General features: G+C 37.4%; 1 protein-coding gene across 7 annotated transcripts in view; it reads right to left on the reverse strand.

Moving 5' to 3' along the window:
- DPP8 (dipeptidyl peptidase 8) overlaps window positions 1-15,248 on the reverse strand; it is a 69,801-nt gene extending 54,553 nt beyond the window's left edge. Inside the window, exons 1-4 of one of the 7 annotated variants that reach the window (XR_008956077.1) lie at window positions 15,006-15,232; window positions 13,156-13,293; window positions 10,676-10,945; window positions 4,402-4,514 (exon numbers count right to left, since the gene is read on the reverse strand). Coding sequence is in view for 5 of the 7 variants with exons in the window: in XM_044392027.3 (XP_044247962.3) it covers window positions 4,402-4,514; window positions 10,676-10,945; window positions 13,156-13,192 (420 nt within the window). In the remaining 2 variants the exon portion in view is untranslated. The other 6 variants (XM_044392027.3, XM_048222187.2, XM_048222194.2 and 3 more) reach the window with 6 other exon arrangements.
- Window positions 15,249-15,444: the final 196 nt, after the last annotated feature.

A 15,444-nucleotide genomic window follows, 5' to 3' on the forward strand; every position in this document is an offset into this window, starting at 1 on the left:
ACTGGTACCATGGTTGTCTGGGGATGGGTGGGAGGGGAAGACTACAAAAGGGTACGAGGAAACTTTCGGGGATAATGATTGAAATAATGGTTTCACAAGTACATACCATATGCCCAAATCTATCATATTGTATACTTCAATATTTGCAGTTTATTATGTCAATTATACCTCAATAAAGCTTTAAAAAATGAATCCATGTAAGTACCGGATGAGAACATTAGTGAATTCTTTTATAATTTGGGGGTAGAGAAAACTGTGCTAACTATGACAGAAGACACAAATTCTAGAAGCAATGAAGACTGATACATTTGAGGATATAAAAATCTTTCACATGGCTAACACACACACACACACACACACACACACACACTCCATCCCACCATAAAGTGAGTAAAAATACAAATGACAACCTGGGGAAAATATTTGCCAACAAATCACAAAAGGTTACTATCCCCAGTATATAAAAGGCTCCTAAGAATGAAGAAAAAGACCCATCACACCATAGAAAAATGGTTTAGAAATATGAAAAAACAATATACAGAGAAAGAAATGCAAGTAGCCTTTAACTAAATAAAAAGATGATCAATTTTGTCTATAACAGGAATGCAAATGAAACTCTATTGGGATACCATTTCCATCTATCGAATTGGCAAAAATCGGAATGTTTGACTATATTTTATGTTGGAGAGCCTGTGGGAAAACAGGTACACTTATATCTTGCTAGTGAGGATTCAAAATGGCACAGTTCCTATGGAGGAAATACGGTATTCTCTAGCAAAATTACAAAAGCATATACCTTTTGATCCAGAGATTTCATTTCTAAGAATCTAGCTTAAATACATACCGGGAAAAATATAAAGAGTTGTATGCTCAAGCCGTTTCACTGTGGTACTATTTGTAAGAGAACAATTGAAAATACCTGAAATGTCCATCAATAGGGACTTGTTGAAAATGATTAGTCTGCACAACACAATACAGATGTAAAAAGAAATAAAAATTATGTATAGATTCCTATGGAGTGGTCTGAAGGATACACTGTTACTTGAAAATTTCAAGGTAGAAAAAATGTATATTGTATGTTACTATTTATCTAAAGGGGGATACGAATGTCTACATACTCACATTTTTTAAAAAAGGATAAGCTATTTAAAAACAAATAGCTATCTAGAGGGAGAGGGAAGGAAATAGGGTAGAGGAGACAGGCTTCTCTTGTTTTGTGGTTTTGAATTTAGAATCCTTTAACTATTTTATAAAACAAAATTCAATTAAAAATAAAGGAATTCCAGCACTCGGAAACAAAATGAAGCAAACGCACATCACTGCATAGAACTGGTGGCATAACCACACAGAGAAGAACAGTTCCAGGTTACTGTCCTAAGTAATCACAGTGTTGATTCCTTTGTTATTTTGAAACTGTTGTGCGGGTAAAGCAAATGAGAAATTATATTGTTGTTTAAACTGGGATCTTTGGGATCAAAGAAGATTCATATGTAAGAAATTATATTGTTGTTTAAACTGGGATCTTTGGGATCAGACAAAGAAGATTCATAAGACAATGAGATTAAAGAACAATCCTGTAGTGTAAAATCTGAATTAGATGTATCAGGCTGAACTTTTAGTTTATCTGAATTGATTTGGATTCATACTGATACCTACATTTCAAACACACACACACACACACACACACACACACACACACTGTATATATTCCCTAGTGTGTTCAACAACAACAACAACAACAAGAAAAACCAGAAACAATTACCAACCCAATAATAATGAACATCGCTAGTACCCAGATCATGGTCTCTTAATACCAATTTCCTCTAAAGGAACCAGAGCTCATGGGAGAAATGACTTGACTCCAAGCATGGGCTAGGCAATGTGTAAGATGAACACAGAACATCTTCATCATACTAGCAAGGATCATATCAATAGGATCTGACATGTCAAGTTGAAGGGGCTGCCACCAGCCAAAAATAAGACAATTTGTACAATAAGAATAACTACCAATGGATCAAAAAACAGCACAAGTTTACTCTGTAAGTTTATGAAGATACCAAAAAAACCCAAAACCCAAAAAAACCCAAACACCCCTCCAAAAAATCCCTATTTGATCACCTATGGAGGACTGCAGGAAACAAATTATTTGAAAAATGACAAAAGAATCAAACCCTCCTTTTCATTAGGAACTAGGCCTCAGGATAACTGAATAGTAATTTCTTTTTCTAGGAGTATTTCAGTTAATAAATAAAGAAGGAATGATAAAATATCACTGTTTTATAACTCCTAATGAATTAATGGATTTTGGCAATAATCAAAGGGTGCCATTACCATAAGAAGAGAAATAAGGCTCTATACGCCTCTGGATGGAAGCATACCTTATCTATGAAGTGTTCTTTCTTCTAAATTGTGGTAGAATATATATAACATAAAATTTAGCATCTTAGCTATTTTTAAGTGTACAGTTCAGTAGTGTTAAGTATAGTCATACTGTTGTGTAACCCATCTCTGGAACTTCTTCATTTTGTAAAACTGAAATTCTATACCCGATAACACCGGCCCCCCATTGTTCCCTTCCCCCAGCCCCTGGCAACCACCTTCTACTTTCTGTCTCTATGAATCAGACTACTTTAGGTACCTCATGTAAGTGGAATCATATAGTATTTGTCCTTTTGTGACTGGCTTATTTCACTTATCATAACGTCTTCACGGTTCATCGATGCTGTAGCATATGTCAGAATTTCCTTCTTTTTTAAGGCTGAATAATACTCCATTGTATGAATATACCACATTTTGTTTATCCATCCATCTGTCCATGGACACTTGGGTTGTTTCCACCTTTTGGCTATTGTGAATAGTGCTGCTATGAACATGGGTGTGCAAATATCTGTTCGAGACCCTGCTTTCAAAAAAAAGCAAACCTGGGTCTGATCAAGTTTCTAGATCTAACTACCTATTCATATTTACAGAAAATACAGGGGACTGAAAAATATATCAAATAACACCATGGATAAACAACAAAAACAGACCTTCTTTCTTCAACAGATAAAGTGCAATGGGGAAAAAAAAGGATGGAGGGCAAACCAATAAATTAAAAGAGACCTATTAATCAACTGTAACATATGAACATTATTTAGATCTTGATTTGTACAAATCAATTATAAAAAAATTATAGTTAAAAATCAGGGAAATTTGAACACTAGCTGAATATTTCTTATGAAGAAAAGATCAATAATTGTTTAAGTTATGATAATGATACTGGTAATGTCTAAAAAGAATTTTTACCCTTTGGATACACACAATTTATTTAGAAATGAAACATATCTGGCTTGATTCAAAATAACCTAAAAGGTGGGAGTAGGGACTGCATGGGGGGACTGGTAGGGCTACAATGAAATGCAAATGGCCAAGATTTGATAATTATTGATAATCACATGATTCTAGTAATTTGAAATTTTCCATAATAAAAATTTAAAATAAAAAACAACTTTGATTTACTAATTTGCAAACTGTTCCATGAAGAAACTACCATTATTTTGGTTCTTTTGTTTTAAAGAAAAGTCTATGTGAAAAACAACAGCCCTGATAAATAGTTACAGTCAAAATGATTAATTATCATAGAAATTATCTTTTTAATTAAAAAAAAAATTTTTTTTTTGGTGGTTTATTAAAGCACGGGGACAGGACCCGTGGGCAGAAAGAGCTGCTGCCAGAAATTATTTTTTTAATTCCTAAGAATAATATCACATTTTAATTCATTTAACCCAAAATGCTATTTAATAAGGAAATACTCAATGTAAAATAATAAGTGAGAATGAAAAGGGCAAACAATCACACCCAAATTATCATCTTATTCTTGGGATGTTTTCAACTATTTGCTTTTTGTCTAATGATAAGATATTGAGGAAAAAAACCAAAAAAACAAAATAAAAACAATCCTTAAGCTTTGATTCTACGTAAATTGAATTCTATTTAGAAACAAAAACTGAACTTAGTTCCTTTACTTAACCCTTAAGTTAGCACTGTTACTAAGTATCAGAACTACAAATTCAATTGAAAGATTTAAATAAAAAGCTTTCTGGAAATGTAATTACTTCTTTTACATGAACAACTCTTCCCCTAAAATGTGAGAACTATATAACTAATAAGTTTATAGAAGGGAAAGTTGGTTAAACAGGGAGAAGCTAGTTTTAAAAATCAGAATTGTAATATCCTATAGTTTCAGATGCTGAGAATTAAATGGAATTTAACAGTCATACATTCAAAAATATAAAAATATTTTAAGTCTTTTTGATTCACATCTACTTCAAATATAAAACCCCACTTGGATTTCTGCCTCTTAGTAACGGCAGTATCTGAAAATATACACCAGATCACAGGAATAGCATTGTTTAATCCTACCTGAAAAAGATCCAAAAGAGGCTTCCAAGAGAGCATTAAGACTGCTGCTCTGTTGATGGTTTTGGGAATTTCAGAATAAAACAGTGTATTTTCTCTGTTCTCACCAGACATAGCTTTAAGAAAAAATAATCATTTAGAAATTATTTTCAAAAATAGCAATCCACTGCAATCGCAGTCTAAATACATAATGCATTAAAAAAAAAGATTTATTTATCCATTTTTACAGAGAAACAGACAGAGAGCATGAGTTGGGGAAGGGGCAGAAGGAGAAGGAGAGAATCCTAAAGCCGACTCTACACACAGCACACGGAGCCCAACATGGGGCTCGATCCCAGGACCCCGAGATCATGACCTGAGCAGAAATCAAGAGCTGGGTGCTTAACTGACGGAGCCACCCAGGCACCCCATTATGCCTTCTACATACTGCAAAATGTTGCACTCTATGGGAAGGTTAATAAGTAGGAGATGCACATGCCATTTGCCATGGAAATTTTCTTCAATAAAACTCAGGTTTCACAAAAAATGCTCAGGTTTCATTTCAATATTCAGATCTTGGTCCCTCTCAAAACAAACATAAAAGTGTGTAAGATGATATAAGGACAATTGTCATTTTTAGTTTTTTGAAAATTGTTAAGTCTCTTACAAGTTAGCAATAGATTCATGAAATTCCAAATGGGGGTGCTTTGTGATAACAGCAGATTACTAAGTTTCTTTTTTTCCTGAATCACTTAAACTACTTATTTAAGCAGTACATAGGTCTAAATGAATTCTAGTTTTTCTTCATTATAAATGTCCTATAACATAGTCTGTATTATATTTCAGATGAAAGTATACTCATTAAAACAATACAAAATCTGATACGTGATTTGCTAAAAATCTCTTTGTCATTTATTGGAGATGGGTGAAGTAAAGAGGTCTATACTAAGTAGAAGCCAGGCCTAGTCTGTGAAATCACGCAGTAACTGAATGTGAGTATCACAGCAGTGTAGAATGAGCTATATACAAAAGAGAAGTAACAGAAAAACACTGGGATTATGAAGATGTGAACCAAAGAAAACAAAGTAAAACAAAGCCCTTCTACCATAAAAGGTGCTAGAATGGTATCATTTCCAAAAAAGCTAGAGGAAGGTGAAGGAAGAAGATAAAATACACAGGAAGAACAAGGAACTCTCTCTTGGATAGAAATGATCTTCAGCCTAGTGTTTCTGATAATGGCAGAGAAGGTAGTCTGTGGAAGGCATGGTAAGTTCCATGCTAACCCTTGCAAAGGTTGGGGATGAGCCCCCAAATATCCATATCTTCCTTTATTTCGTTTCTTTCCTAAACTATTCTTAAACTTTCTTAGTTTGTATTGCCTTTTGGAGTAAAAGTTAGGTATGAGCTGACATTCACTTTAGCATTTGACTTTGTCTTAAATCTATTCTGTATATTCCAGAGTTACTTTGTTATAGAATTGTTAGGATTGCAGTCACCTATCTATACCATTTTACAAAACGTGATCATATCCTCCTTAAGCCTTCTCCTTCTAAGAGTCTTCAGCCCTCAAATACGAAAAAACTGGTTCTATTTTCAAATGAGAGCCATTCCCCACAATCATTTCAGTTGCCCCTCGTAAAACTGTTCCTCGCTCCATAACATCTTCCTTGGCTTCAAACATGCCCAATGAAAACTTCCAAGGCATTCTAGGTACGCACACACCAGTTCTATGTAAGCACAAAACAAACTTCTTCCATTGTTTCTCTCCTGATGACACAATGGAACACACTTATTGGTGTTCACAATATATTAAAATTTATAAAACAAAGGGGCGTCCGGGTGGCTCAGTCAGTTAAGCCTCTGACTCTTGATTCTGGCTCAGATCATGATCTCAGGGTGGTGAGATGGAGCTCTGCTTTGGGATCCACCCCCAGTGGGGAGTCTGCTTCTCTCTTTCTCCCTCTCCCCTGCCCCTCCCTCTGCTCGCACACTCTTTTGTACGCATGCACCCATGCTCTCTAATAAATACATCTTAAAAAAAATTTTTTTTGAACGGATTTATACAGAGAAAAAATATTAACTTCAGATGAATATAAAAGACTTGAACAAATGAAAAAGCATACAGCTTTCTTGAAAAGCTCAATATTTTTAAGACTGTCAATTTTCCCTAACTTCAGCCCATAAATATAATGTAATCCTACAACAGTATAACTAGCACCAGGAGAAAGAAGCTATACAAGCTAATTTTAAGTTCTCACAGAAAAACAAGCAAACAAAAATAGTCAAGAAAAGTACGAAAAAGTGATGAAAGGTAACTAGTGCTATCCAACAGCAACACATACACAGCGAGGGTAATAACAGTAGCAGCAGCATAGTATTAGTACTCAATTTGACAGAGCAATGGAACCAAACAGAAAGTCCAAAACATATAGAGATCTTAAAAGACATAATCCTGGAGTTGAGAGAGCCTTTCTAGTTAGGATGCCAAAACCTACAGAGAAGTACAAATTTAGCTATCAAAAAAAAAAAACAAAAACCACAAATTTCTACATGACAAAAGGCACTAAAGGCAAATGACAAATTAAACCTCAGAGGAAAATACCACAATAGGTTAATTCCCTCACTGTACCAAAAAAAAAAAAAAAAAAAAAAAAAAAAGCTTTAATAAGAAAAACACTGGGGAAAAACCAAAAGCTTTTCCCCTAAGGTCAGGAACACGGCAGGGATGTCCACTATTACCACTGCTGTTTAACATAGTACTACAGGTCCTGGCCTCAGCAATCAGACAACAAAAAGAAATAAAAGGCATCCGAATTGGCAAAGAAGTTAAACTCTCACTCTTTGCAGATAGATGATATGATACTTTACGTGGAAAACCCAAAAGACTCCACCCCAAACAGCTAGAACTCATACAGGAATTCAGTCAAGGGGCAGGATATAAAATCAACACACAGAAATCAGTTGCATTTCTATACACCAACAACGAGACAGAAGAAAGAGAAATTAAGGAGTCAATCTCATTTATAACTGCACCAAAACCCATAAAATACCTAGGAATAAATCTAACCAAAGAGGGAAAGGATCTGTACTCAGAAAACTGTAGAATATTCATGAAGGAAACTGAGGAAGACACAAAGAAATGGAAAAAAGTTCCAAGCTCATGGACTGGAAGAAAAAATATTGTGAAAATGTCTATGCTACCTAGAGCAATCTACATATTCAATGCAATCCCTATCAAAATACCATCAACTTTTTCCACGGAAATGGAACAAATAATCCTAAAATTTGTATGGAACCAGAAAAGACCTCAAATAGCCAGAAGAATGTTGAAAAAGTAAAGCTAAGCTGGTGGCATCACAATTTTGGACTTTAAGCTCTATTACAAAGCTGTAATCATCAAGACAGTATGGTACTGGCACAAAAACAGATCAATGGAACATAGATCAATGGAACACATAGATCAATGGAACAGAATAGAGAACCCAGAAATGAACCCTCAATTCTATGGTCAACTAATCTTTACAAAGCAGGAAAGAATATCCAATGGCAAAAAGACAGTCTCTTCAACAAACGGTGCTGGGAAAACTGGACAGCCACATGCAGAAGAATGTAACTGGACCATTTTCTTACACCATACACAAAATAGACTCAAAATGGATGAAAGACCTAAATGTGAGACAGAATCCATCAAAATCCTTCTGGAGAACACAGGCAGCAACCTCTTCAACCTCAGCCACAGCAACTTCTTCCTGGACACATCGCCAAAGGCAAGGGAAAGCAAGGGCAAAAATGAACTACTGGAACTTCATCAAGATAAAAAGCTTTTGCACAGCAAAGGAAACAGTCAACAAAACCAAAAGACAATCGACAGAATGGGAGAAGATATTTGCAAATGACATATCAGATAAAGGGTTAGTATCCAAAATCTACAGAGAATTTATCAAACTCAACACCCAAGAACAAATAATCCAATCATGAAATGGGCAGAAGACATCAACAGACATTTCTGCAGAGAAGACATCCAAATGGCCAAAAGACATAAGAAAAAGTGCTCAACATCTTTTGGCAACAGGGAAATACAAATCAAAACCACAATGAGACCACCTCACACTAGTCAGAATGGCTAAAATTAACAAGTCAGGAAAGGGATACGGAGAAAAGGGAGCCCTTCTACACTGTTGGTGGGAATGCGGCCACTCTGGAAAACAGTATGGGGGGGTTCCTCAAAAAGCTGAAAACAGAGCTATATCCTAGGACCCAGCAATTGCACTACTGGGTATTTACCCCAAAGATTCTGAAGGAGCACCTGCACCCCAGTGTTCATAGCAGCAATGTCCACAATAGCCAAACTATGGAAAGAGCCCAGAAGTCCATCAACAGATGAATGGATAAACAAGATGTGGTATATATATACAATGGAATATTATACACCCATCAAAAAATCTTACCATTTGCAATGACATGGATGGAACTAGAGGGTATTATGCTAAGTGAAATAAGTCAATCAGAGAAAGACAATTATCATATGATCTCACCCATGTGTGGAATGTGAGAAACAAGGCAGAGGATCATAGGGGAAGAGAGGAAAAAATGAAACAAGAAGAAACCAGAGAGGCAGACAAACTGTAAGAGACTCTTAACCTCAGGAAACAAACTGAGGGTTGCTGGTGTGGAGGGGGGTGGGAGGGATGGGGTGGATGGGTGGTGGACACTGGGGAGGGTATGGGCTGTGGTGAGTACTGCGTATTGTGTAAGACTGATGAATCACAGACCTGTACCCCTGAAACAAATAATACATTATATGTTAATAATAAAAAAATATATAAACTAAAAAACAAAAAAGTATAAATTGGTAAGGACTTTAAAAAAAAGAACACCTACAATCCAATAAAAAATAGACAATGATTATAAGTAAGTCACAGAAAAGGAAATACAAATGTCTCTTAAATATGTGAAAAGATGCTCAATCTCACTTATAATTGGAATTAAAATTATGATATAGGAATGTAATGTACAGAGTGTTGACTATAATTCATAACATTGTATTGCATATTTGAAAGTTGTGAAGAGAGATCTTAATTCTAATTCTCATAAGAAAAAATATTTTTTCGTTCATCTGTAAGGTCAAAGATACCTAGTTAATATCTAGATATTATAAAAGATCTAGATCACTTATTTTGGTGATCCTTTTATACTGTATACAAGTATCAAGTCTTTATATTGTACACCTGAAACTAATATAATGTCAATTATATCTCAATTAAAAAAACCTGTAATTTAAAAAACCAACTACAATGAGATTGCTGTTCATTATTCGGACTGGAAAAGATAAAGTATGATTACTCACTACTGGTACAGGTGTGAAGAAACAGATATTCTGAGACAACACTGATAGGAATATAAACCCTATAACCTTGTTAGAAGGATAATTTGGCAATATCAACCAAAATTCAGAATACACACACCTTTTGTCCCAGCAATTCCACTCTTTGGAATTAGTCCTATATGTAAATTCACAAATGTACCAAATGATCTAATACAGTGATATTCATTGCCTCATCTTTTATAACAGTATAATAGAAAAACCTAAATGTTCCTTATTAGAGGCATGGTTAAATAAATATGGCACAATTATATAATGGAATACTCTAAAGCTGTTAAAAAAAATGCATCTAGAATTACTGCTGTGGGCTAATGCAGAGAGTATCTCTAAAAATATATATATGTGTATGAATAAAATAACTTTGGAAGAAAGCAATAAACCTATTTTTAAAAATTTAATAAACAAAGGACACCTGGGTGGCTTAGTTGGTGAAGGGGCTGACTCTTGATTTAGGCTCAGGTCATGATCTCAGTGTTGTTGAGAGTGAGCCTGAAGGGGCTCAATGTGGAGTCTACTTGTCCCTCTCCCTCCCCTTCTGCCCCTCCCCCCTCCCGCTCTCTCTCACAGGCGCTATCTCTAAAATAAATAAATAAAAATTTTAAGAAAAATTTAATAAACAAAGAAGTAAGTCAGTGGCATAATATATTTAATTCAGACGGATCTTAAATCTGGAGTGAATAGGCTCAGGAAAAAGACACCAAAACCAGCCTTGGTTTAAAAAAACAAAAGCAGCAACTGTTGAACGTGGTTTTACTGTTTATGTTCCTAATCTGACCATTCCTAAGGAAATGCATTTTGTTCCTTTAGTGGAACATCAATGATTCATTATTTATTCACCAAAATTTGAGTGCCAATTTTATCTAGATTTTGAATTAAGAAAGCATTTCCTCTCAGAAACTATGACTTCATACTCACCAAGGTAATAGATCCTATCTGAATGAGGCCCATCTGGATCATTCCTCTTCACAAACATAAAATCATGTGGTGCCTTAGCCATCATGTAGCCATGATATTTTCTGGTATCAGCAAGGAGCTTTTTAAGCTGACTCCAGGAATATCGCTCAACATAAAATGGCTCCAATTTAGGCCGATCCTGTGATTCAATATTCTCCTCACAATCTGCAGTTTCAAAGATCTCAACACCCAGCTGTTCTGTTTCCATCGCTGCTGCCATGTTGCATTTTCCTAGAAAAAGAAGGCATATGAAGTTGTTCACAGGCCAGTCCTCTTTTATATTAATGGGAATGACAGTCTGATAGTGTTCCCCCCACCAAAAAGGCAAGAAAAAAATGCTCTTCAGCACAGCTGCAATGAAACCTAGTAAGAAAGTTAATAGCTCCACCTTCTCTGTGTTCAGTTTAAAAATGAGATTTTTAAAAAATTGAGGTCATGTCTGTTTCACTGTGACTATAAATCCCTTTAGCAACTTTTATAAAAGGCTGTCCTTACATATCCTTGCCAAAATTCCTTTTTTCTTTCCCACACTGGAAGGAAACAGGCCATATGCCAGTTGGCTGCTATGCTCTATCCAAGAGCATGTCAACAGTGAATCTCAATGTACTAAGGGAGGTAAGTGTTTTTGCACTTAAAAAAGTAACACATTTGATAAATGTGGACTTCAGTTAACAGAAATAATCATGACCAATTAGAACAGTAATAAAATTGCAGCAAACAATCTACTTGTAATAAACTTCCTAAGGCACTTACCAAGATAATATAAATACTGTTTCCGTTTAAGTGGAACTCCAAACAACAAAAGACTTAACTGGCTGGTACATTTTTCTTTGTCTTCTGCTCTTGCCTAGACATCACTATCTTATGATCACTTTTGGTAACTATAAGGAATTTATGTAACTACTATTACAGATTATGTAACTTTCACTCTCATGATTAAATGGGAGAAAAAAGATACTACTTTAATTAGCTTTAATTAGGTGAAGTAGTTTATGCAAAAAGCATTTAATGTTTGCACTATCGATATTCTGATAAAAATCTGAACTTAATTTTCCAGTTCAGACCTCTACCCCTGTAGAAATTAGTATTAGAAAGTGTTAGTATTTCACCTACTGATGATATTTCTTTTCATTTTACAAATTCAGAAGAGGATTATTTTCCTTTATTTCAATATTTAAACAATATTTCAATACTTAAAGCAGCGACATATCAGAAAAAATAATTAGAAGGGTTATAACAAGCCATTGTGTGATATTCTGACATGGATTATTTGTGAAACTACCTAAAAGAAGCAACATAAAAAAAATTCTGGAGCAACCTGTGGATATGGGAGAGAAACAGATTACATTTATGTAACTAACTCTAGAACAACAATCAATGCATGGTTGTATATTTAATAGGATGTCTTTTTTTTAAAGCTCAATTTCCCAGGTTAACAAGAGTCCAGGGTAACTACCAACCACAGAGAAAAAATAATTAGCAGGTGTGGGTTGTGAATTAGTCCACCAGGCAAGCATTATGGCATGCAAAATGAAATGAGCTGTGTGGCCAGGATAGTGTGTCTTTTTTTATGCTACAGTGAACTGTACTACCATCTTCAATGTAACAGTAGCAAAAATGACCAGAAAACCCATTTAAGAATTGTATCAGGTATCCAACCTGTAACATTACTACAATGGGGCATTTACCTCCAAGGACCAAAATCCAAACAGCCCAGCAGAGAAGTTGTTTTGGCTCAACTGCTATTTAGCACACTGATAGTAAATGGCAGTATATGACAGTGGAGACTGCCCATCTAAAAGTTAGTGGGAGGCCTACTTTCTATCAAATATGGCAGTGGATCTAGTTTCACTTCTAACAGAGTTAGGGACAAGTGAGAGAAAAAGCTACACAAACCATGTTCATTTTTCTCAACTTTTGTTAAAATTGGAACTTCATGTCCAAACCACTGCTCCTAAGAATAAGGCTAGGGAACAGAACCAGGAAACTCAGCAGGCAGATTTCCCAAGGCTTACTGCCCAGCTTCCTGAGTCACCATTAACTTGACAGCTCTCCTACGTCAAAGTTGCATTAGCTCGCACTCATTAATAGCAAATCACCTGCTATTCCTAAATTGTACTAGGTCTCTGGACTATTTCTGTCTCTCTACACACACACATACACTCTCAAATTTTACAGTTCAAATGACATCCTACTACTCTGTTTATAGTAAATATCCTGCTTTTTCTAGGCTAGATATACTATATAATTTTAGTAATTTACACAAATGTCTAACAAAATGATTTAAGTTCCAGATTTCCATTAACACCTTATATTCAAATACATTCTCAAAGCTCTAATTTCAAAAATTAGAAAAGAGAATCAGCATACGTTTTCAGCACGGTGCATATACGTCACTGCCCCACCTACCTCTTCACTTAAGGCCCTTCCCTCGTGCCTACCTGATTGTATTTTCATCTGCTCAGATCTCTTCCACATTCAAAGAGATCTTTTTTCAAGTGACTCAACTTCAAGCATAGATCCCTCTGCTCATCTTGCTCTCTTCTCACAGGAGTCTTTCCTTTTCTCACCATCCAATCCTGCTCACCAGGATAATGAAATAAGATATAAGGCTGTTGATCATTATTGAAATGGATATGTGGCCAAAAAGATTAAATGTAAATAGTACTTAACATTGATATAGAAACATTCTTCTTGGTGTGATATATAATGCCTGAATTATTTTGTATCTATATTTTAGATTATCAAAATAATAATTTAAAAAAAATTCTGAAATGTATAGCCTAATTTACTCAAAAGGATATCCTAACCATAGTGTAAATCCTGACATCTAGATGTACATTAAAAGGAAAACTATGGAAGAACTTTGGAAAGTATAGAAGGCACACAAACGTGAGGTCACTCAGGTGGCTACTACAAATCCTCAAAAATGACAGATGATTACTAACATTTCTTTGTGTGCTTGGTCCTGTTCCTGCTTTTACATTAATAATACATTTGCATTATTTTACGTAATACATATTGAGCTGGTTGGAGATGGAGTAGACTCGGAATAACCAATAAGAATTATAAACAGGCCATTTTTGTGGAAAGGGAACTAATTTGCATTTAATAACTTTTTTCATAAGACAAAGAATGTGCTATCCATTTTAAGTGCATTCCACTTTTGCTCCTTTCCTTTCCAGCTAACTTTTCCATAAAAGGAAGCATTAAGTTGTTGAAATTCTGACTTAGTAAAAGGAAAAAAAAAAAAAAAAGAGGATCGGTGATTACACTTGTTATTTCATTATCAGTTTTAATTCTGGGCTCTCATCGCCCAAGCAGGTGATGGAGAGAGATGTGGTGAGAAAAGCTCAGGGGCAAATGGAGGGAAAACAGTGAAGTTATGCTAGCATAAGAACAACGGACTAAGATGTCAAGACACCGTCCCATGCACTAAGCCCCTCACTCTGAGAAGAGCATCTTGGGTTAGAGAATAACTTCAGAACTCCTGAATCTGGACGGACTCAAACGGCATTCTTATTTTTAATCCAAGAGCCAAACAGTCGTCCAGTCGAACACCCCACGCCTCATTGAAGCCTAGTTATTTCACTCTTCAGGGTCCACAGCTAGTTGAGAGGTTCATTATCACTGACTGGGGCAAAGATCTGGAAAGCTATGAATGGGGAAGAAGAGGACAGGTGTAGCAGAGAATGTTGAGGAGAATGGGGGGATGCCAAGTGTTGGAAGTCTCAGGAGAAAGTGTGTGAGGGGAGAGGTGGGGCGGGGGAAAGAAATGTATCTATCCTGCCCCGGGGGGTGTGAAATAGAATGAGAATGAGCCGGTGAGCAGGGAGGGAATCGACCTAGTGAGGCAGGAGGAAGGAAAACAACACCGGCTGGGAAACCAAAAAAATCTCAGTCCGAATCCGATCCGCCACAGTCGAACTTTAGGCAGATCCCTTCGCCTCTGCGGGCTTCCGTTTCCTCATCTGCAAGCCCGGGCATTACCCAACCCCAGCGAGGCTCAATTAAGATAACGGACGTGGAAGTCCGGAGGCCAGCACCCAGCGCTCAGGGGGCGCCCAGTGAACGTTGGTGGACTCGGAATCTCAGAGCCCCGGCTTCCTCTTCCGGCAAGCGGGGCCCCGCCACCAGCTCCGACCCGCGCAGGGCGGCGCGCCGGGTAAACCGCAGAGCGGGCTAACCCGGAGAGCGCGCCGGGCGGTTCCTCCGTGAGGCGGAGCGGGCCCGCCGGGCTGGGGCCCAGGCCTCGCGGGCGAAGGGGAAGGAGAGGGGGCGGATACTGCACCTTCCCCCCCGGCCCCGCCCGGAGCGTCCCGACGCGTGCTACGGAGCGGGCCTGCGCCGCTTCATGCCGCGCCGCCTCCACTCCCGACCCCGCTGCGGCGGCTTCCTCGGCGACCGAGCCGGTGATAACCCAGGCGGCGAACACGGCACTTAAAGGCGGCGGCGGCGGCGGTAGCGGTAGCGGCAGCGGCGGCAGCTGCGCTTCAGCACTTCCGGTTCCTCGCGACCCGCCCTCCGACCAGCGAAGGCTCCGCGGGGCCAAGAAGGGCGCCGCTCCCTGCTGGGTGGGGTGCGTTGCCACAGTGCAGCCTAGTGGCCGGAGGAACGAACCGGGCGCGGGACGGGGACCGATGAAATCCAGAAAGAGGCAGCGACTTGCTGGAAGCCGCAGGACGCACTGTGGCGCGCCTCTACTTACTCATTTTTTTTTTTCATTCAAA

Source organism: Ursus arctos, unplaced genomic scaffold (assembly GCF_023065955.2).
Source record: "Ursus arctos isolate Adak ecotype North America unplaced genomic scaffold, UrsArc2.0 scaffold_28, whole genome shotgun sequence".
In the NCBI taxonomy this organism is placed as follows: domain Eukaryota; kingdom Metazoa; phylum Chordata; class Mammalia; order Carnivora; family Ursidae; genus Ursus; species Ursus arctos.